This window comes from Saimiri boliviensis, chromosome 7 (assembly GCF_048565385.1).
Source record: "Saimiri boliviensis isolate mSaiBol1 chromosome 7, mSaiBol1.pri, whole genome shotgun sequence".
In the NCBI taxonomy this organism is placed as follows: domain Eukaryota; kingdom Metazoa; phylum Chordata; class Mammalia; order Primates; family Cebidae; genus Saimiri; species Saimiri boliviensis.
The window spans coordinates 95,144,806-95,166,697 of record NC_133455.1 but is presented as its reverse complement, the minus strand read 5'-3'; the positions used below and the strand labels follow the sequence as shown (position 1 = coordinate 95,166,697).

General features: G+C 36.1%; 1 protein-coding gene across 4 annotated transcripts in view; it reads left to right on the top strand.

Moving 5' to 3' along the window:
• Window positions 1-21,892, top strand: part of CPNE8 (copine 8) — a 244,308-nt gene that overhangs the window by 201,819 nt on the left and 20,597 nt on the right. For all 4 annotated transcript variants that reach the window (XM_003926648.4, XM_074403057.1, XM_074403058.1 and 1 more), the window contains 2 exons: window positions 7,834-8,015; window positions 15,998-16,125. In XM_003926648.4, the coding sequence (XP_003926697.1) occupies window positions 7,834-8,015; window positions 15,998-16,125 (310 nt within the window). The remainder of the gene's footprint in view (window positions 1-7,833; window positions 8,016-15,997; window positions 16,126-21,892) is intronic.

Below are 21,892 nucleotides of genomic sequence, written 5' to 3'. Positions count from 1 at the left end.
GTGGTGCACACCTGTAGTCCCAGATACTCAGGAAGCTGAGGCAGGAGAATCACTTGAACCCAGTAGGCAAAGCTTGCAGTGAGCCAAGATTGTGCCACTGCACTGCAGACTGGCCAACAGAGCAACATTCCATCTCAAAAACAAAACAAAATAAAACAAACAAAGGAATAATACCTAAAATCCAATTGCTTTAAAATACTAGATTTTTGTTCACTGATGAATGTTAGCACAACTAAGATAAGCAAGAATTTATTCAATAAAAAGACAAACATTTCTGACATTGACTTGAGAAGAAACAGATAATCAGAGTAGATCTGTAACAAGTAAAATGTTGAATTAGTAGTTTTAGAAGACTACCTACAAGGGTAATCTAAACACAAGGCCAGGTAGCTTCACTAGGAAATTATACCAAATATCTAAAGAAGAATTAATACCAATTCTTCACAAACTCTTCCAAAATATAGAAGAAGAAAGTTACTTTCCCAGGTCATTTTATGAGGTCCATATTATCTTGATACCAAGAGATTTATATGCCTAACAAAGATTTGTTATTGGAATGAGAGTATTTTTAGTATTTAAAAATCAAATAATATAACACACGTGTATTAGTCTTCTCTCATGCTACTAATAAAGACATATTCAAGATTAGGTAATTTTAAAGGATAGGGGTTTAATTGACTCAGTGCCACATGGCTGGGGAGGCCTCACAATCATGGCAGAAGATAAATGAGGAGCAAAGTCATGTCTTACATGGTGGCAGGCAAGAGAGCACGTGCAAGGGAACTCCCCTTTATAAAACTATCAGATTTCATGAGACTTATTCACTGTCATGGGAACAGAATGATAAAGACCCACCTCCATGATTCAATTACTTCCCACTGGGGCTCTCCCATGGCACAGGGAAATTAAAGGAGCTACAATCCAAGATTAAATTTGGGTGGGGACACAGCCAAACCATATCAACATCCTATTGATAGAAGAAAACACAGAAACCACATGATAATCTCAATTGATGCAGAAAAAGCAATTTTACAAAGTCCAATCCACTTCCATGTTAAAAACACTCAACAAGCTAGAAATGGAGACTTCCTAACCTGATGAGGGAATCTATGTAAAGTCTACAACTAACATCCTACTTAGTGGTGAAAACACTGACATTTTCCTCCTGAGAGGAAAAACCAGACAAAAATGTATGCTCCCACTTCTTCAGCATTATACTGGAGGTTGTTGCCAAAGCTATCAGGGAAGAAAACTAAATACAAAATATCCAGATGAGAAAGGGAGAAATGAAAGTATCCTTATTGCAGATGACAGGATCTTGTATATAGAAAATTCTAAGGAATCCACTGAAAATCTACCATAACCAATAAATAAGCAAGTTTGCAGGATAGAAGACCAATATATAAAACTCGGTTCTTTTTTATGCATTTCCAAGAAACAATTAGAAAATGAAATTCAGAAAACAATTCCCTTTTATCATAGTGTCAAAAGGAATAATACACTTATGAATAAATTTAACTAGCAATTCTAGTTCTGGAAATATATATATAATATAGATTTACCTGCACTCACGGAAAATGCCATAGTGTATAATGTCATTCATAGTAATTTGTATAAAGTAAAAAAAAAAAGTTCAGAAAGCTTCATAGAGTATATCAGCTGGGTACTGGTGAAATAAACTGTGGTTCAGCCACAGAATGAAACAGTATGCAGCCACGAAAAGAAAAGAAAGGGGAAGGAAGGGAGGGAGGGAAGGAGGGAGGGAGGGAGGGAGGGAAGGAGGGAGGGAGGGAGGGAGGGAAGGAAGGAAAATTGACTCTTTCTACTAATATGGAAAGACTTCTAAGATATATTGTTAAATATAAAGAACAAAGTAGAGAACAGAGTTATCAATTATTAGTGTGCCATCTTTTATATAGGAATATAAATTATATAACATAAATAAATGCATAAATATTAGAAGTACATATAATAAACAAAAAGTGATCAGCACTAATGAATTAGGTGAACTAAGAACCTCCTTATGGAAATCTTTTTATAGTATACTGATTGTGAAATTGTGGATACTTATTCATAAAATAAACAAATATGGTTAAAATAATGGAAAACAAAAGAAGTACAAAACATAAAGTCCAAAAACTTGGAAACAAAATAAGTGCAAACTATTTTCTGAAAAAACTTTGTTGAAATAAATTAAATATCAGAATAAAGAGAAAAACAAGCCATGCTCATGGATTAGAAGACCCCACATTGTTAAGGTAGCAGTGTTTCCCAAACTGATCTACAGATTTAAAGCAATTTGTATCAAAATCTGAAAGAACTTTTTGGAAGAAATACATGAATTTATGTAACATGAATTACATAAATTAATATGAGATTAATTTAAAGCAATCTTTATCAAAGTCTGAAAAGATCTTTTGGAGGAAATTCATATGTAAATTAATATGACATTGCAAAGGACCTAGAAGAGCCAAAGCAAACTTGGAAAACAACATTTAAGTGGGAAGAGTCATATTTCTCACTGTTAAACTTTACTACAAAGCAACAGGAATTAAAGCAGTGTCCTAATGGCATAAAGAGGGTTATATAGCTCAACAAAATTGAAACATGTTTGCAAAAGTAAACCCCTGTGTCCAAGGTCAACTAATTTCAAGAAGAGTACCAACACATTGCAATGGGAGAAGACTAGTCTTGGCAGCAAATGGTGCTGGGACAACTGGATAGCCACATGCAAGAGAGTGAAGCTGGACTTTTCCCTCACATACAAACATTAAAGTGGATCCAATACTTAAATGTAAGAGCTAATGTGCTATAATTCTCAGAAGAAAACATAAAGATGCATCTTCATGACTTTGGATTTAGCAGTTGATTATTAAATATGACACCAAACTCATGAATGACAACAAAATAGATAAAATGAACTTCAAAATCAAAGCTTTTTATGCTTCAAAAGACACTATTAAGAAAGTGAAGACATCCTCCAGAATGGAAGAAATATTTGCAAATTATATCACTCATGAGGGACTTGAATCTAGAATATATAAATTACAATTCAATAAAAAAGAAAAATCCAATTTTAAAAGTGAGCAAAGGATCTAAATAGATATTTCTCCAAAGAAGAATATACAAGTGGCCCATAAGCACATGAAATGATTTTTGGCAAATTTAGGCATCAGGAAATGCAAATCAAAACTATATAATGAGATATTATTTCTTACCCACTAGGATGACTATAATAAAACAGTCAAATAAAAAGGGCTGGTGAGGATATAATGAAACCAAAATTCTCATAACATTGTTGGTGGGTATGTTAGTTCATTTGCATTGCTGTAAAAGAATACCTGAGGCCAGAAAATTTATAAAGAAAGTAGGTTTATTTAGCTCACAGTTCTGCAGGCTGTATAAAGATGACACCAGGTTAGGCCCAGGAATCTTTCAGTCATGGTGGAAGGCAGAGGGGCAGCCATCACATCACATGGTGGGAGCAAGAGAGAGAGAGAGAAGAGGAGGTACTGTGCTCTTTTAACAACCACTTCTCACATGAACTAACAGAGAGAGAATTCCTTTGTTACCATGAAGACAGTATGAAGCCATTCACAGGGGATCCTACCCAATGATCTAAACACCTCCTACCAGGCTCCATCACCAACATCGAGATTTGGAGGGGACAAACATCCAAACTCTGTCAATGGGAATGTAAAATGGTACAACCACTTTAGAAAAACACTTCACTACGTTCCTCAAATTGTTAAATGTAGAGTTACCATATCACCCAGCAATGTCACTCCTAGATATATGCTGAAGAGACATAAAAACAAATGTCAGCACAAAAATTTGTACATGAATATATGTGTGTGTGTGTGTGTATATATATATATATATATATATATATATATATATATATATATAAAACAGCATAATATCCCAAATGTGGAAGCAACCCAAATGTCTAACAAGTGATAAATGATAAAGAAAATGTGGTGTATCCATACAATGGAATAATGTTCTGCAATCAACAAAAAGAAAGCATTAATACATGCATGCTACGAGAGAGATGATTGTTGAGATCTTTAAGCTAGGTGAAAGCAGCTAGTTACAAAAGATCACATATTAGGTGATTCTGTTTTTATGAACTCTCAAGAAGACTCAAATCAATGGAGACAGTTGATTAGTCATTGTTTAGGGATAGGGTGGTAACTAATGGGTACAGTTTCTTTTCAAGGTGATGAAAATGTTCTAAAATTCACTATAGTGATGAATGCACATAACTATTAATATACTAACAATCATTGAATTGTTTTTTGTTTTGTTTTGTGAGATGGGGTCTCACCCTGTCGCCCAGGCTGGAGTGCAGTGGAGCAATCTTAGCTCACTGCAACTGCTGCTTCCAGGGCTTAAGCGATTCTCCAGCCTCAGTGGGATTCTCCCAGCTCAGAGTAGCTGGGACTACAGGTGCATGCCACCAACTCCTGGCTAATTTTTTGTGCTTTTTGTAAAGATGGGATTTTACCATGTTGCCCAGGCTGGTCTCAAACTCCTGAGCTCAAAGCGATCCACCCACCTTGGCCTCCCAAAATGCTGGGATTACAGGTATGAGCCAACATGTCCAGCTGAATTATATATTTCAAATGGTTAATATGTAACTTATGTGATTATGTCTCAAACTGTTAAAAATATTCAACTGTGTTTTTTTTTTACAAAGGCATAGTACAACTCTAAAGCAAAATCAGATATAATTTCAATAATATTCTGAGTTTAAAATACTACAAAATCTTTAAGAGTTATAACTAAAAGGGCTATAAAAGCTGAGTGCCTGAATTCATATTCTAGTTTTACTGGTTATTACTGTATAATTTGAAGCAAGTTATTTAATCTGAAAAATGTGTATAATAAAAGTATCCATACTGTAAGTTTGTTGAAAGGATTAAGTGAGATATAAAGTGGTCCATACATGTTAGGTTCCGTTTTATAATTATTATTGCTATTAGTTGGGCCCCAATGTTACTAACCCACGACAAATTCATTGTTTATCAGCATTTTTGCAGGTACAGAGGAAATATAAACACTGTCCCAGACTCGAGGAGTTGACTCAATATTTAAATTGCCAAATTTTTTTTGGTACCGAACACAAGATCCATAACAGTATAAGAGAAAAGACAATGAGGGCTGGAATAAAAAAAAGAGGGTTGTCTTGTTTATGTGAGACATAAGTTGGAGAAGAAGGTAAATTTCAGGACAGGATGGCAACTTGAGAGAGAGAGGTGGGAGGGAAAGTATCCTTAGAAGTACTATGGAGAGACTGGGGTAGAGGAGGCTGCTGGAAAGAAATGGATGACATCTTTGTATGAGTACAAAGGGCCCAGCTATGCATGATAGGTTCAAATGTTTAAATGTTTTGGGGTATTAAGACTATTTTTTTATTCATAGTTTTCATAGTGAAGTAGAACTTTGCCATATTATCGCCACTGGGTTAAAACTCTTCTGTAGTTGTGAGTTTGAGAGTTGGAGAAGGTGTTTGTTTGAGACAGGGTCTTGCTCTTTTGCTCACGCTGGAAGTACAGTGGCACTATCAGGGGTTCACTACACCCTTGACCTCCTGGGCTTAAGCAATCCTCCCACGGCATGTGCCTGTAGTCTCAGCTAGCTTCCCACGTAGCTGAGACTATAGGCACATGCCATCACACCCAGCTAATTTTCGTATTTTTTATAAAGGCAGGGTTTCACCATGTTGGCCAGGCCGGTCGTGAACTCCTGAGCTTAAGTTATTTACCTGCCTCAGCCTTCCAGAGTGCTAGGATTACAGGCATGAGAGTCGTGTTGAATAACCATTTAGTATTTTAATGATATTTTTTATCTCTGATTCCACTGGGCTTTTGATCGAGTGGCAAAGTCCCTATTTTAGTAGTAAATGTCAAAGAAAATTCACACTGGACAACTTAAAAAGGCAAGAAAGGCTTTATTTAAGTCCATTGCAAAGGGGTCAAGACTATTACAATAGAGGACAAACATTGAACACATCTACTCCAAAACAAAAGGCTGGAGTGTTCGTGCTTGCTGAGGTGAGCTACTGGAAAGGTCCTGGAGGATGTTAGCACAGAGGTTGGTGTGTGTGCCTAGGCCATCTCTGTTTGCTAATTGGTGCTTATTGAAGTTAGGCTTCTGTCTTCTCAGGGAGACTGGAAGATAGGGCTGCTGTTTTTCTTGATGTTTATATTTCAAAGGGGTGGCTTCCATGTCCTTGAGAAAGGTATTCCTTGGTTGTAGAAGATTTACATCTCAAAGGAGGCAGAGGAAGAATTTACAATTGCAACTTTTCTAAATTGAGTGTGTAAGAAAAGACTGGTCAGGGTCTTATAGTCGAGAAGAAACTTTCTTTCTTTCTTTTTTTTTTTAAATAGAGACAGGGTTTCACCATCTTGGCCAGGCTGGTCTTGAACTCCTGACCTCATGATCCACCTCACCCAGCCCAGGAAGAAACTTTCTGAAAGTTTAGTCAAGTTGAGGGGAACATTAAGGCGATAGTGGACAGAAGATACTTTTTTAGCAATTTTATTATATGGAGCCAACCCTGGAATACTGATAACTCTTGGAAATATATATTTTTTATATATATATATATATATATATATATATATACATATATATATATATATATATATATATATATATATATATATATATAAATGAATTAGTTTTAGGACAAACGTATTCTGTGTATAATTTCCTGTCAAATAACCTAAGGGGACATCTTTATTTTGTTTCTCTCTGGATCTCAAGTGCTCTTTGTTATTTTTTTTCCTTATCAGAAAAACTATGCCCTGAGGCTTTTCTTCTTCAGGCAATGCTTTAATGTAAAATTGAGCTTTATGTGCTGTTACAAGTCTCATTTAACTTTCCATTTTCACTTAAGAAACCAAATGGACTTTCAGGCTGCCTTTATGCTGGTAATTAGGGCAAATGGATGTGAATCTCAGTGTGTTTGAGTGGTAGCACATATTAATACATGACTCTTGCTCTCAATTTCATCACTATTCAAATACAACCTCCTACACAGGATAAACATTTTTGACACTCAGAAGAACCTTGTGGATGACCCAGACCAGAATAACTGTAGCAGTTCAACTTACAATTCTATGGTGCATTATTATTTGTAATCACTTTTAAACATGTAGTCTCATTTTGTCCTCCTGGTAAACACAGTGGTAGGATTTATTTTACAGAGGCTGCCATACAAATGGCAAGACTTGACTCTGGCCTCTGGCTCTTAGCTTAATGTCTAGTTAGAAAGTTGTGAAGAATTTTGTAGATGTAGTTATTTAATCAGCCTGCCCTTGAAAATCACTATGCTTCCCTTTTTAAATGCTAAATTGGGATATTTCTCAAAAACTCAGTTTATATTGGTGATACAACATTATGAAGCCTTCATAATTATTGAAATTCGTCTATTGGGTCATCTTGCTGTAGGCATAAGGATTCAAGCTAAAGGCACATGATTTTATTTAAAAATAAAGTTTATAACAAAATAAGATTAACAAAAGTACTTTTATACTTCCAGAAGTGAAACTCAAAAATAGCCTGTGGCATTGAAATGAAGTCATTTCTGAAAAATTCTGCATATGCTTTGGCATATCTTAGAACTTTCTATATGTCTAATATAATGTAACAAATATTTCTGTGTTAATAGCCATCCAAAAAGAAACAATTTGACACACTGTAGATATAGGCAGAAAAATGTAGTTTTGAATATTTCATTCTGAAATAGACACCAAGAAAAATCTTGTTAAATATATGTAGCCTAATCGCTTATGTTTGAAATATGTGTTCTATCATCAGGCAACCCAGCTCAGCCCACTTCCCTCCACTACATGAATCCTTACCAGCTGAATGCCTATGGTATGGCACTGAAAGCAGTGGGAGAAATTGTTCAAGATTATGACAGTGATAAAATGTTTCCAGCTCTAGGTTTTGGTGCAAAACTGCCTCCAGATGGAAGGATATCTCATGAATTTGCTTTGGTAAGAATATATCAAAAGGAGACCTTTTAGTATGGCTTTGGTGCTTATTCTTTAGTTATATAGCAAGCTTTTCTGACTGTAGCTACATTTTGGTAAGTAACTGACATTGGAGTGTGAGCTTAATGGGAAAAAGAACAGCTAAATAGCCATAAATCTACCTGAAGTGCACCCACCTCATTTATGAATAGGGGGTCTATTTTGGTTATCTATTGCTGCATAACAAACCTTCCTAAAACTTAGAGATATAAAACAATATCATTCTATTATGCTTATGATTTGTGGCTCAGGAATTCAAGCAGAACATTAATGGGAGATAGCGGGGTTTTTTGTTTTTTGGTTTTTTGGGTTTTTTTGCTTTGTAGTATCTGGAGTCTTAGTTTAGTTGATTTGAATGGCTAGAGATGCCTGGAATTGGTGACTGGGGTCATATTTTTCAACTTAGTTCTGGCTGTCTGTTGAATACCTTAGATCTTCTCCATGTTATGTCTTCTGGGGCTGATATGTCTCCTAACATGACTTCTTTGCTCATGTTCGTTCATGTCGTGGGCCTGAGATGGAACAGCTGAAAAGCTAGGGTTGCCTAGGCAACTCTCCCTTGCTTTACATATAGCCTGTCTCTGTAGTTACAGAGGGCTTCATAATTGTATGGTGGTCTCATTGTAGTAGGATTTCTTATGCAGCTGCCAGCTTTCCCAGGGTGAGTATTCTAAAAGTCTGCGATAGAAACTCCAAGGATGTCTATATCATATTCTTGGAAGTCCCAGAATGTTATTTCTGCAACATCCTATTGGTCAAGCAAGTTATTAAGACCATCCCGGGTTCAGGTAGAAGAATTAACCTTCACTTCACAATGGGAAGAGTATCAAAGAATGTGTGGCTATCTTTAACCTACCATTGTTTTTAAAAGCTAAGAAGATAAATTGTGTTAAATTCAATGAGGTTTGTTAATTTTCCTTTCATATGCTTCTCTCAACCTTGAATTTGTCCCTTTCTCTGTCTCTGTAATTCTCTCCTTTGCTGCCTTTCCTACCTCTATGTTCATTCCTTATAACCAAACCTATAATAAAAATATACAGGTTGAGCATCCCAAATCAGAAAAGTAAATGCTCCCAAATCTGAAAAAGATGCTCAAAGGACATGCTTATCAGAGCAATTTGGATTTTGGATATTAAGATTTGAGAAGGTCAACTGGTAATTGTATAATTATTTTAAAATCCAAAAAAAGAAATTCAGAATCTAAAACACTCTGGTTTCAGATAAGGGATACTCAACCTGTCCTGAACACTTCCTCAAGTGTTAAGGAAGTATTTGTGCCTTACTTTCTCCTCCTCCTCCTCCTTTCTTCTTTCTTCTTCCTCTTCCTCCTCTTCTTCCTCTTCTCCTTTTTCTTCCTTTCTTCTTTCTTCTTTCTTCTTCTTTTTTCTGCCTCTTCCTTCTTCTTCCTCCTCCTCCTCCTTCTTCTTCCTCCCTCCCTCCCTTTCTCACTTCCTGCCTTTCTTCCTCTTTCTTTTTTCTTTTCTTTTCTTCAACAGAGGCTTGCTCTGTTGCCCAGGCTGGAGTGCAATGGTGAGATCAACTCTGCCTCCCCAGTTCAAGCGATTCTCCTGCCTCAGCTTCCTGAGTACCTAGAATTACAGGCATGCATAATACCTGGCTCAATTTTGTATTTTTAGTTTTTAGTAGAGACAGGGTTTTCAGTGTGTTGGCCAGGCTGATCTCAAACTGCTCAGCTCAGGCGATCTGTCTGCCTCAGCCTCCCAGAGTGCTGGGATTACAGGTATGAGCCACTGTGCCTCACCTTCATTTGTTATTTGAGCCCAATTAAAACACGTATAGGATGGATTTTGCTGTAGCTTCGATGTTTCCTTCCAGTGTTCAGGTGCTGCTAATGTAATAGTATTCAGTGAGGCCCTTAAAAGCTGGTTGGTCTGCGAGGGCTCCTCCCTCATGAATGAAATTAAGGCCCTTATAAAAGAGGCTTTACTCAGCTTGTCCTGCTTTCTGTGAAGTGAGAACACAGCGTTCCTCACCTTTGAGGACACAGCTCTCACCAGGCAACTGAACCTGCTGGCATCTTTATCTTGGACCTTCTAGCCTCCAAAACTGAGAAATACATTTCTATTATTTATAAATTACCAAATCTCAGGTATTCTCATATAGCACAAACAGATTAAAAGAGGTCAGACTTCTTTAAATCTATGAAAAATAGTCTCCCACGTTGATGATGAAAATAAGAATGATTATGTTGTTGATGATGATAATGTTTGAACTTTAGTCTTGCCTGATGATTATGTTACTTTAAATTTTTCAGAGCACTTATGTTTTCTCAGATAAGACAAGGGTTGAGTAGGTTTTCAGTAAAATAGTATTTGACTTAATCCTGAGTATCTACTGAGTATGGAGTCTCACCCTTTACACTCATTATCTTATATAATCTTCACAAAATTCCTATGTGATAGATATTTCATGCTGACACATTACACTGCTCTAGAAACTGCCAATCTCATTACCTGTGGTAAGAAAAGTGCTCCCAGGAGTTGTGTAACTCAGTTCAGAGGCTCAGAAGTTGACCGTTGTCCCAAAGGACAGGACTTGAACCCAAGTCGGTCTTATTTTAGAATTCATGCTCTTAACTACAGCTAAAACACATCTTAAAAAAGCACCTGTAATCTCACCTCTTGGATACATGCTTATTTTAACACCATGATATATGTACTTTTATATAAGATTTCATCTTTCTCAAATATGTTTTAAGAGCAGTATTACATTTTTATTTTTGTATTTATTCTTTTCTATTTCATCACCCACACAATTTCAAGAGAGGTTGCTGAAGGGCTTCTTTCTTCCATGAAATAGCCCACATGCCACACTCCCAATGTCATATAAAAATGAGTATCTGTTGGGATTTTGTTGTGTCTTAGAAAATTAAAATCTCCAGAAACTTATAAAACCATGAAAATCACTCATGTGATTCTAAATCTAAAGTGCCTCAGGAAAAAGGTCATGAGCTATTTTAAAGACTAAGAAAAGGAATAATTGTGTTAAGCTAAATGAGAGGTTGATTAATTTTCTTTCTGTACATTTCTTCTTCTGCTAGTGTGTATTTTTTTTCCTCTTTCCCTTCCTCTACTTTTCTCTTTTTCTGCTTTTCCTACCTCCACATTTACCCCTTGTAACCAAACCTACAAGAGTATCTACTGCTAAGGAATTATATATATTTATTATTTATACCATAATCTGCTCCTTGAGCCCAATTCAAACATTTATGGGACAGAGATCATACCCCTTTAAATCTATGAAAAAGTCTTTCAAATTGATGATGAAAACAACGATTGTTGAGGATAATGCCTCAACTTTAAGATTACCAAATGATTAATTTTTTTCAAAGCACTTCTGTTTCGTTGGATAAAGAAGGCAGGTATGGTTAAGTAGGTCTTCAGTTAGATAGTATTGTATTTGATTCTTGCTGAAGTATTCTGTGCTAAGCTTGTCCTAAATCACTGCAATATGTGTCTGTACCTACTGAAAATGGCAAATACAAAAAGTTCAGTTTCAGGACAGCCTGGCCTTTCATGAACTACTTGGTGTTAATAAATCCTCATATTTCCATGGTACAAATTTGTGGTATATATTTACTAACAGTAACCTATTTATCTCACCAAATTTACATAATTCTTTTAGATAGCAAGGGAGTCTTCCGAAGAACTTAAGTATCCCCCAGTGTGTAAGTTTTGGCTAGCACAGATGTTAAACTTAAGCTTTGCTCAGTTGAAAGGGTCTCAGTAAACCTCAGCTTTTTATGTGAGACACACTATGGGAAAAGACAGAAGAATGGGAGAGGAAAGGAAGAATTTCCTGATATTACCATGCCAACACTTATGGTTATGAAAAGGATGAGTCATTGCTCTCCGCTCATTATAATTCTTGAAGACTCCCTTTCGGGTTATAACTGAAAATGCAGTCGTGCAGAGCTCTGGTATATTTCTAATGAGCTTGTGGCCAGTGATTGTTAAAAGCAGGTCTTCCACGTGGACCAATAGAGAAATGCTAACACCTGTCCAAGTGGTTTCTCCTGCTAAATACCTAAATGGACTTGCATGCTTTTCACTTATTTTGGCATTTATACAAATGTATGCAATTTAATATTTATGTGTATGTATTTTTTCCCAGTAGACACCAGCAATTTAATAACCAAGAAGTCTTTAACACTGTACCATATATAAAACAGAAGCTCAATAGGTGTTTGTTTATTGAATAAAAGGAAGAATTCTCTCAGCTTTTCCCCACAGTAAGCAACAGTGACATTTCAGAGTAGAGCGACAGCCCCGAAGAGCTTCTCTTCAGTATTTTGTCAGCTTGTTAGCCCTGCTGAAAAGTGTCGCAGGCTGCAGGCAGCAGGCGGCAACAGAGATGACAGGCTTCTTGCATGATGCCGAATCCACACCCTCAGGACAATCCCTGAGGGAGCTAAATGGGAGGAAGAATGTGTGAGCGCTGGACACCCTCCCCACTTCAGTCTGAGGGGTGCAATTATTGATCATTTTAAAGTCAGATCTTTATGCTCTTCTATGTGTTCTACAAGTTAACGTATTATTTTATAAATGGAAAGTTTAATTAGGAGGGAAATAGGAAATAGGACATCCATTATCCTCTTCATTAATAAGCAACAAAATTAAATGTGCTTACGAAAAAAATTATGTTTTATTTTTGTGTCAGAGCCACACATGGACTCATTCTAATTCGTTTTAACAAGCAATAACGAATTCCCTGCATAACATTTTCAAGAAATGAGTTTTTAAACACACTTAAAAATCTGTTTGTTTCAATAGTTTTGGGGGAACAGGTGGATTTTGCTTACATGTGTAAGTTCTTTAGTGGTGATTTCTGAGATTCTGATGCACCCATCACCTGAGCAGTGGACTCTGTACCCAGCATGTAGTCTTCTGTCCTTCATCCTCCTCCCACCTTCCCCCTCATCTCCAAGTTCATTATATCATTCTTACAGCTCTGCATCCTCATAGCTTAGCTCCCACTTATAAGTGAGAACATACAATATTTGGTTTCCTATTCCTGAGTTACTCCACTTAGAAAAATGGTCTCCAGCTCCATCCAGGTTGCGGTGAATGCCATTGTTTCCTTCCTTTCTGTGTGTGTGTGTGTGTGTGTGTGTGTGTGTGTGTGTGTGTGTGTACATTCCAAGTTTGCTTTATCCACTTACTTGCTTATTGGTATTTAGGCTGGTTTCATATTTTTGCAATTGCAAGTTGTGCTGCTATAAATGTGTGCGCAAGTCACAGATTTAAAAGTCTTTATAACTCATTACAACTTTATTGTTAAGAAGAAAATCTCATTTAGTAGCCATAAAGTATTTAAAGTAATCCTGATATAATCCAGAGCATATACTAAAAAGAAGGCATAATTTTATGTTGTAAGGTATTCTTATCATCTAAGACATATGAGGAAACCATAGAGCAACTTATTATGGTATTAGGACTAATTCAGAAATCAGTGCTTTGAACATTCCATGATGATGAATAGAAAATCTAATTACCTTTCCACTATCAAAGAAGAGAAAAATGATGACCTTGTAGTTTCAATTCCAGAGAAATAGTGGTAACATACAGTTACATCAAAATGTAAACCTCCAATCAACATGCTAAAAATTAAAAGTAGCTCAGGACTACCCTAATTTGTAACTGTTCCCTTAAGATAGATACATAATACATTTTTATATGCCCAAAATCAGTAATGAGTTTTAATTTTAATTAGCTTCATACCTTATCAAGGGAAAAGAGCACCATAAAATCTTAAAGGAAGGTTAAATAGGTCACCTCAGATTAACATCAAAACTAAACATTAACTGCTTTGTGCTAAATGTTAAACTTTTCTTTTACATTCTGTTTCAGCCAAGTTATATAACCAGTTTTATAATGTAAAGAGGGCTTTTATTATTTAATGCTTTCAAAAATGCATGAGGGTTAATAAAGTGTTTGAAGAAAAGACAAAAAGAAAAAAATGGATATAAATCCCTTTCTACCAAATGATAAAATAGAAATAGTTGGTAACATTTGGCTCAGTTTTCTAAGATTCCAGCCTTGTAGAAAGCTTGGGGTCTCATAATTTGGTGGCATAGTGGTGTAAAGAAATTGAACTCTGGAGTTAGACCACCTGGTTCAAATATTAGCTCTCCTAGTCATGTTGTGTGACCCTGGGCACAGTATCTAAGTTCTCATTGCCTTGGTTTCTTAATCTATAAAGTGGGGTTAATGGCAGTCCTACATTTTTAGGGTTATGAAGGTTATATATGTAAATATTTTAGTATAAAACCAGCACTTTGGGAGGCCGAGGTGGGTGGTTCATTAGGTCAAGAGATCGAGACCATCCCGGGCAACATGGTGAAATCCTGCCTGTATTAAAAATACAAAAATTAGCTGGGCATGGTGGCGTGTGCCTATAGTCCCAGCTACTCAGGAGGCTGAGGCAGGAGAATTGTTTGTTCAGGTAAAAATATGTATGCTAAAATTATTGCTAACCATGTTTAAATGTAGTTACTATCACTAGTGCATAAATATATATATATATACACACATAATTTTGATATTCCCTTTCGAAAAGTGGAGGGTATCTCCTTTTTCTCAAGTGTGAACAGATTCAGTAACTCATTCTAGCAAGTGCATTAAAGTAGGAGTGATGGAGTGTAACTTCAGAGGCTGGCTTATAAAAGGCATTGGGGCTTTGTCCTTGCTGTTTGCTTGGGATTACTCAATCTGGGGAAAGTTAGCTGCTGTGTTTTGAGAACACTCAAGCAGCGTATGGAGCATCCATTTGGCCTCATGCCAACAGCCATGTAAGTGAGTCTTTTTGGAAATAGATCCTCCGGTCCACTGTCAAGCTTTCAGATGATTGCAGCCCAGGTCAGCATCTTCACTGCAACCTCATGAGAGATCCTGCTCAGGAACCACCCTGCTAAGCTGCTTCTGAATTCCTGAGACTTCAAAAATACATGAGAGAGTAAATATTAATTGTCTTAAGCCACTATACAGAGGGTATAACTTTGGGGGTAATTTGTTACATAGCAATAGATAACTAATACATGGTCTTATTTGTGTTATTTGTATCATCTGGACTAGGAGAAGTAAACCTAATAATGACAGAGCATTTACGGTATGAAAAAGCTAGCCTAGGTGTCCAGGGTTAAAGTTGCCTTTCCAGGTCCTGTCCCTAGAATAAGAGCTTCCGTTAAAGTTGCCTTTCTGGGCACTGTTAAGAATAAGAGCTTCTTAACAGCATCAGCAAGCTCCATTTCCCTTGAATGACATGGGTATTTTTTTTTATTCCTTTTCTTTTGCATTCTCTTGATGTTTCCTACACCAAATTATATTCCCTCTGACTCCTTCTCTACTTGGAGTTATGAATTGTGGCCTGAAATTATTCATGTGGCAGATATTTTACATTTTTCCTGCTATTGGGTTAAACTATTTGAATTGATAGCATTTATTTATCTATTTTAATACATGTTTACTGCATAAAAATTGGAAAAACGTAGACCAGGTTAAAGGATGCGAGGAAAGTTAGCAGTTATCTAACCACCTAGAAGTAGCCACTATTAATACTTTGGTTTTCTTTTTAGGATTTCTGGCCTATCTCCACATCTACACAAACCTGTGTAAATTACGATACTATTAATTTTAGAATGTTGTGGCGGTCAGCTTCGCTTAATATTATTTAAAATTTTCTTCTGCCATTTTTTTGAAGAGTATGGATTTTTAATGATTGCACATTATGTGTTATGATCTTCATAATATATCATAATCTATTGTTGATCACTTAATGTATTGTTTTGCTATTGTAAATTTATAAATGAGTGTTCCTCCAAAAATATTTATGAGTATCAACATGTATTATTCTCTTGTCATTTTCAATTGATATTCACAGAGATTTTCTCTTTTACTGTGGTTTTGTTTTTGCCTACATTTCTGCAGAATGGGAACCCTCAAAACCCTTACTGTGATGGCATTGAAGGAGTCATGGAGGCTTATTACAGGAGTCTGAAATCTGTACAACTATATGGGCCCACCAACTTTGCTCCTGTAATTAATCACGTAGCAAGGTAAGTAGAGAGCAGACAAGGTGTTTATTCTGATGTACTGGACCATGGTGAAGTCATAACATTATTGTTAGCATGAATTGACAAATGAAAGTTGTTTTCTTTTAATTTGCCTCCAAGAAAGTGAAGAAAAAATGTACGTTAAAGTTTCTATCAAACTATTGTGATACTTTGCTGAGAAGAGTACATTAAAATCTCAAGAAACATACACCGGGTTATGTTAGCAACTATCTTTGTTCAACTAAGAAAAATGTTGTTTTCTTTGAAAAGGCATCTGTGAGAAAAATAAGATCAATGGCGAGGTCAACTGCGTAAGTCATACATCTCTAATATCACATTCCATGTAGCAATGAGTAGCATAGAAATAGTAAGAGACTGAATTCTATTAGCTATTTGAAGCTTTCAGTGATATATAGGGCACATTATTTTAACCTTTCTGAAATTAATATAGTAGCTAATTTTATAAATTCCCAGTGCTCTACCTGTATATAGTACATAGTACTGAGACCAGAATATAATGCTTATGACTCCAAGTACATATTCTGAAGAAAATGTTAAAATGTAAAAAATAAATCTATATGTACTTACTTTTTTCCTTGGTACATAAATGGATTAAACACTTTTTAAATCCCTAGAAAATTTGGCCTATGTAAATCCTATGACTCCCTGACTTAGAGATAATTAGAAATTTCTTATCCTTTCAAATATGTAGCCATAACTCATCAAAATACCGAATTTTTTTTTCAAGTTTCTCAAGTATAAAGGCAATGTGAAACCCCAGTTCTCTGAGGGTTCTGGTACTTTACCACCTTCTCTAATGAATATTACCAACAACTATAGTGCGCTCTACTTTTCATTATCTGGGACATCGACAAAATGCTAAAATATCCCTTACACCCAGGGCTTACCCCAGTGCAGCTTCCCCGTGGAACTCCAACTCAGGTTGACAGTGATACATTGATGACTGTTGTCTGAGTGTGACCCTTTGGCTTGAATTTTTCAGACATTTTCATCTGCAATCTCTACTAAAATACGAATTGCATTAATACATCTTAATCTTGTACATATATGTCCCCCCAAAAAAAAAAGTTATTCATGAAATGGTACTTTATGTTTTATCTTTATTTCTATGGCACCTGTTCTTTTCTATTTCTCTTTTTTAAAAATGCAACCTTGACCCCCAAAATTGATTTCATAATCCACTAATGATATATAGCTTATTATACTAGCCTATGTAAGTAATGTCATGTATACTATATACTGATGGCAGTTAAATATAGCAGAATATAATACATTATTAATGCAAGATAAATTATAATCAACTGCCAAACTACCATAGAGATCACTTTTTTATAAAAAGAGAAAAATGACAGGACTTATTTTGTGGGAACTTGTGCTGATTATTAGGAAGGTCCTTATCCGTGCTTACCAAGTAATTTCATAACTTTTCCTGGTATATATCTATTATAAAAGTTAAATATTAGATATAAAATTTCTAGGTGCATTTCTATATACATTTCAAACCAAATGCTCCACAGTGTTCTATGACATTTTTTATGTTTTATACAGCATTTTGTAAGTTCTTGAATATAGGAGCACCTGCTGGTACAAATCTTTAAGACTGCTTGAAAATGAGCCATGATCCAATAATGCTTTATTATTTTTTACATGAGAAAAACTAAGAAAAACAGTAAGATATGGCTTCTTAAGAGTTATCTTTTCCTTCCAGTACAATAGGAAGTTCCATGTATCTATTTTTTAAAATTATACTTCAAGTTCTAGGGTATATGTGCAAAATGTGCAGTTTTGTTACATGGGTATACACATGCCACAATAGCTGGCTGCATCCATCACCCCATCACCTGCATTAGCCATTTCTCCTAAAGCTATCCCTCCCCTAGCCCCCCAACCCACGACAGATCCCAATGTGTGATGTTCCCCTCCCTGTGTCCATGTGTGCTCATTGTTCAACATCAACTTATGAGTGAGAACATGCGGTGTTTGTTTGGTTTTCTGTTCTTGTGTTACTTTGCTGAGCATTATGGTTTCCAGATTCATCCATTTCCCTGCAAAGGACATGATCTTGACTTTTTTATGGCTGCATAGTATTCCATGGTGTATATGTGCCACATTTTCTTTATCGAGTCTATCACTGATGGGCATTTTGGTTGGTTCAAAATCTTTGCTATTGTGTACAGTGGCACAATAAATATACATGTGCATGTGTCTTTATAACAGAACTGTTTATAATCCTTTGAGTATATACCCAATAATGGGATTGCTGGGTCAAATGGTATTTCTAGTTTTAGAGCCTTAAGGAATTGCCACACTGTCTCTCACAATAGTTAAACTAATTTACACTCCCACCAACAGTGTAAAAGCATTCCTATTTCTCCACATCATCTCCAGCATCTGTTGTCTCCTGACTTTTTAATGATCACCATTCTAACTGGTATGAGATGGTATCTCATTGTGGTTTTGATTTGCATTTCTCTAATGACCAGTGATGATGAGCTTTTTTTTTTTTTCATATGTTTGCTGTCTGCATAAATGTCTTCTTTTGAGAAGTATCTGTTCATATCCTTTTCCTACTTTTGATGGGGTTTTTTTCTTGTACATTTGTTTATTTGTAGATTCTGAATATTACTCCTTTCTCAGATAGGTAGATTGCAAACATTTTCTCCCATTCTGTAGGTTGCCTGTTCACTTTGATGATAGTTTCCTTTGCTGTGAAGCTCTTTAGTTTAATTAGATCCCATTTGTCTATTTTGGCTTTTGTTGCTATTGCTTTTGGTGTTTCAGTCATGGGTCTTTGCCCATGCCTATGTCCTGAATGGTATTGCCTAGGTTTGCTTCTAGGGTTTTTATGTTTTTTTTTATATCTTACATTTAGGTTTTTAATCCATCTTGAGTTAATTTTTATATAAGGTGTAAAGAAGGGATACAGTTTCAGCTTTCTGCATATGGCTAGCCAGTTTTCCCAACACCATTTATTAGAGAATCCCTCCCCCATTGCTTGTTTTTGTCAAGTTTATCAAATACCAGATGGCTGTAGGTGTGTGGTGTTATTTCCAAGGCCTCTGTTCTGTTCCATTGGTCTATATATCCGTTTTGTTAGCAATACCATGCTGTTTTCATTACTGTAGCCTTGTAGTGTAGTTTGAAGTCAAGTAGTGTGATGACTCCAGTTTTGTTTTGTTTTTCTTAGGATTGTCTTGGCTATGCAGGCTCTTTTTTGGTTCCATATGAAATTTAAGGTGGTTTTTTTCCCACTTGTTTGAAGAAAGTCAATGGTAGCTTGAGGGGGATAGCATAGAATCCATAAATTACTTTGGGAAGTATGGCCATTTTCAAGATACCGATTCTTCCCAAGGATGAGCATGGAATGTTTTTCCATCTGTTTGTGTCCTCTCTTATTTCGTTGAGCAGTGGTTTGTAGTTCTACTTGAAGAGGTCCTTCACATCCCTTGTTAGTTGTATTCCTAGGTATTTTATTCTCTTTGTAGCAATTGTGAATGGGAATTCACTCATGATTTGGCTGTTTGTCTACTATTGGTGTATAGAAATGCTTGTGATTTTTGTATCCTGAAATTTTGAAGTTGCTTATCAGCTTAAGGAGATTTTGAGCTGAGACAGTGGGGTCTTCTAAATATACAATCATGTTGTCTGCAAATAAGCATGTTAAAGAATGCTTATTCTTCTTAAGAATAACAGTTTTAAGCTCATTTTTAGGACTCATATCTATGTATCTCTGATCTGTTTGACTTGCTAGATAATATTAATGAGATAACTATGGTGTAAAATAGACAAGACTCAAAGCATTAAATTTACAAAATTTGAAGGTTTTCTATGCTTTTTGAGGCTTTCCAGCTCCTATTTCTGATTTCCTGCCTTTCCAGTCCTCCTTTCCCAGAGCTATCTGGAGAGCAGCATTTCAAATGATGTAAAATCCTACTCAACATCTGTTGATGCCTTGTCATAAATTTAAGTGCAGACGGTTTAACTTGCTTGCTAGAACATCCAATATTCAACCGGTACTAACCCATCCAACCTCATTTCTACATTCTCCCAAATGTACTACCCTTCAGTCACAGATTCACTGCTTCTTCTGGCCTATATCATTCCTCGCGTATGTGTAGTACTAATTTGACACTACTGTGGTTACATGTGGATCTTTTCCACACTGAAGGGAGTGATTATTCCTTGTGAATTATTCATACACATGCACGTATATGCATATACAAATATAAACCAGAATACTTTGGATATATGAGATATCTGTCCCTGTTTAATTAAATTATCTGAATACTATATGAAGGTTTTTTTTGTTTGTTTGCTCTGTCGCCCAGGCTGGAGTGCAGTGGCACATCTCCGGTCACTGCAACTTTGCCTCCTGGGTTCAACAAGCAGTTCTTCTGCCTCAGCCTCCCGAGTAGCTGGGCTTACAGATGCCTGCCACCATGCCCAGCCAACTTTTGTATATTTAGTAGAGACAGGTTTTGCCACGTTGGCCAATGTCATCTTGAGCTCTCGACCTCAGATGATCCACCTACCTTGGCCTCCCAAAGTGCTGGAATTATAGGTATAAGCCACTGTGCCTGGCCAAGTTCATTTTAGTTAACAAAGTTATAATAAGAAACTAAAGAACCTTTTTTTGTTTTTGAGACAGTCTCTGTCACCCAGGCTAGAATGCAGGGATGCAATCTCAGCTCACTGCAACCTCCACCTTCAGGGCTCAAGCAATTCTCATGCCTCAGCCTCCTGAATAGCTGGGATTACAGGCATGCACCACCATGCCCAGCTAATTTTTGTATTTTTAGTAGAGAGGGGGTTTCATCATGTTGGCCAGGCTGGTTGGTCTCCAACTCCTGGCTCAAGTGATCCACCCGCCTCAGCTTCCTACATGCTGGGATTACTGGTTTGAGCCACTGGGCCTGGCCTAAAGACCCTTTTAAATGATAATGCTTAATCAATCTTAATGACCTGTGGAAATGTGATTGTGATTAACACCTAATATATCAGCCAGGGTTCTCCAGAGAACAGAACCAGTAGGAGAAATATAAACATCGACATAAAGATATAGAGATATATTTTAAGGAATTGGCTTGTGCAATTGTAAGGGATAGCAAGAATGTAATTTATAGGACAGGTTGGTAGATTGGAAACTCAGGATTTCATACTGCAGTCTTATGTCAGTATCCTTTTTTTCTGGGAAACCAGTTTTTGCTTTTAAGGCCTTCAACTAATTGGATGAAGCTTCTTTAAAGACATTCGATGGTAGATATTAACCACATATATAATCTTTGATTAAATAAGTGGGATTTACAGTCTAATTGACACATAAGCATTATCATCCTTCTGACCAAAACAAACACATTGCCATCATGTTGTAAATAGACAACAAATTTAAATTCTTAGCAAGAATTTTAGGGCCTTCCAGATTTAAAATGAATACTATGTCTAATGTCTATAACACTACGTTTAAATATTGTTAAAATAGAAAAATATTTTTAAAATAATGGTTTTGTGGACTGCAGTTTGAAAAATGGGGTTTTAACCAACCCGATTAGTCTGTTTTCCTCTTGTGTATGGTGTTAACCTTTTTACATTCCTGTTATTTTTTTAAAAAAAATTTCTATTCATCTAGAATTCTTCATCCATAATTTTAAGTAATTTAAAATAAATGTGCTGGTATATTATACCAGCTTAATATTTCAAAAATTAATATACCAATGAAAATTTCAAATCTTTTCAGTCATGAAAATGTCTT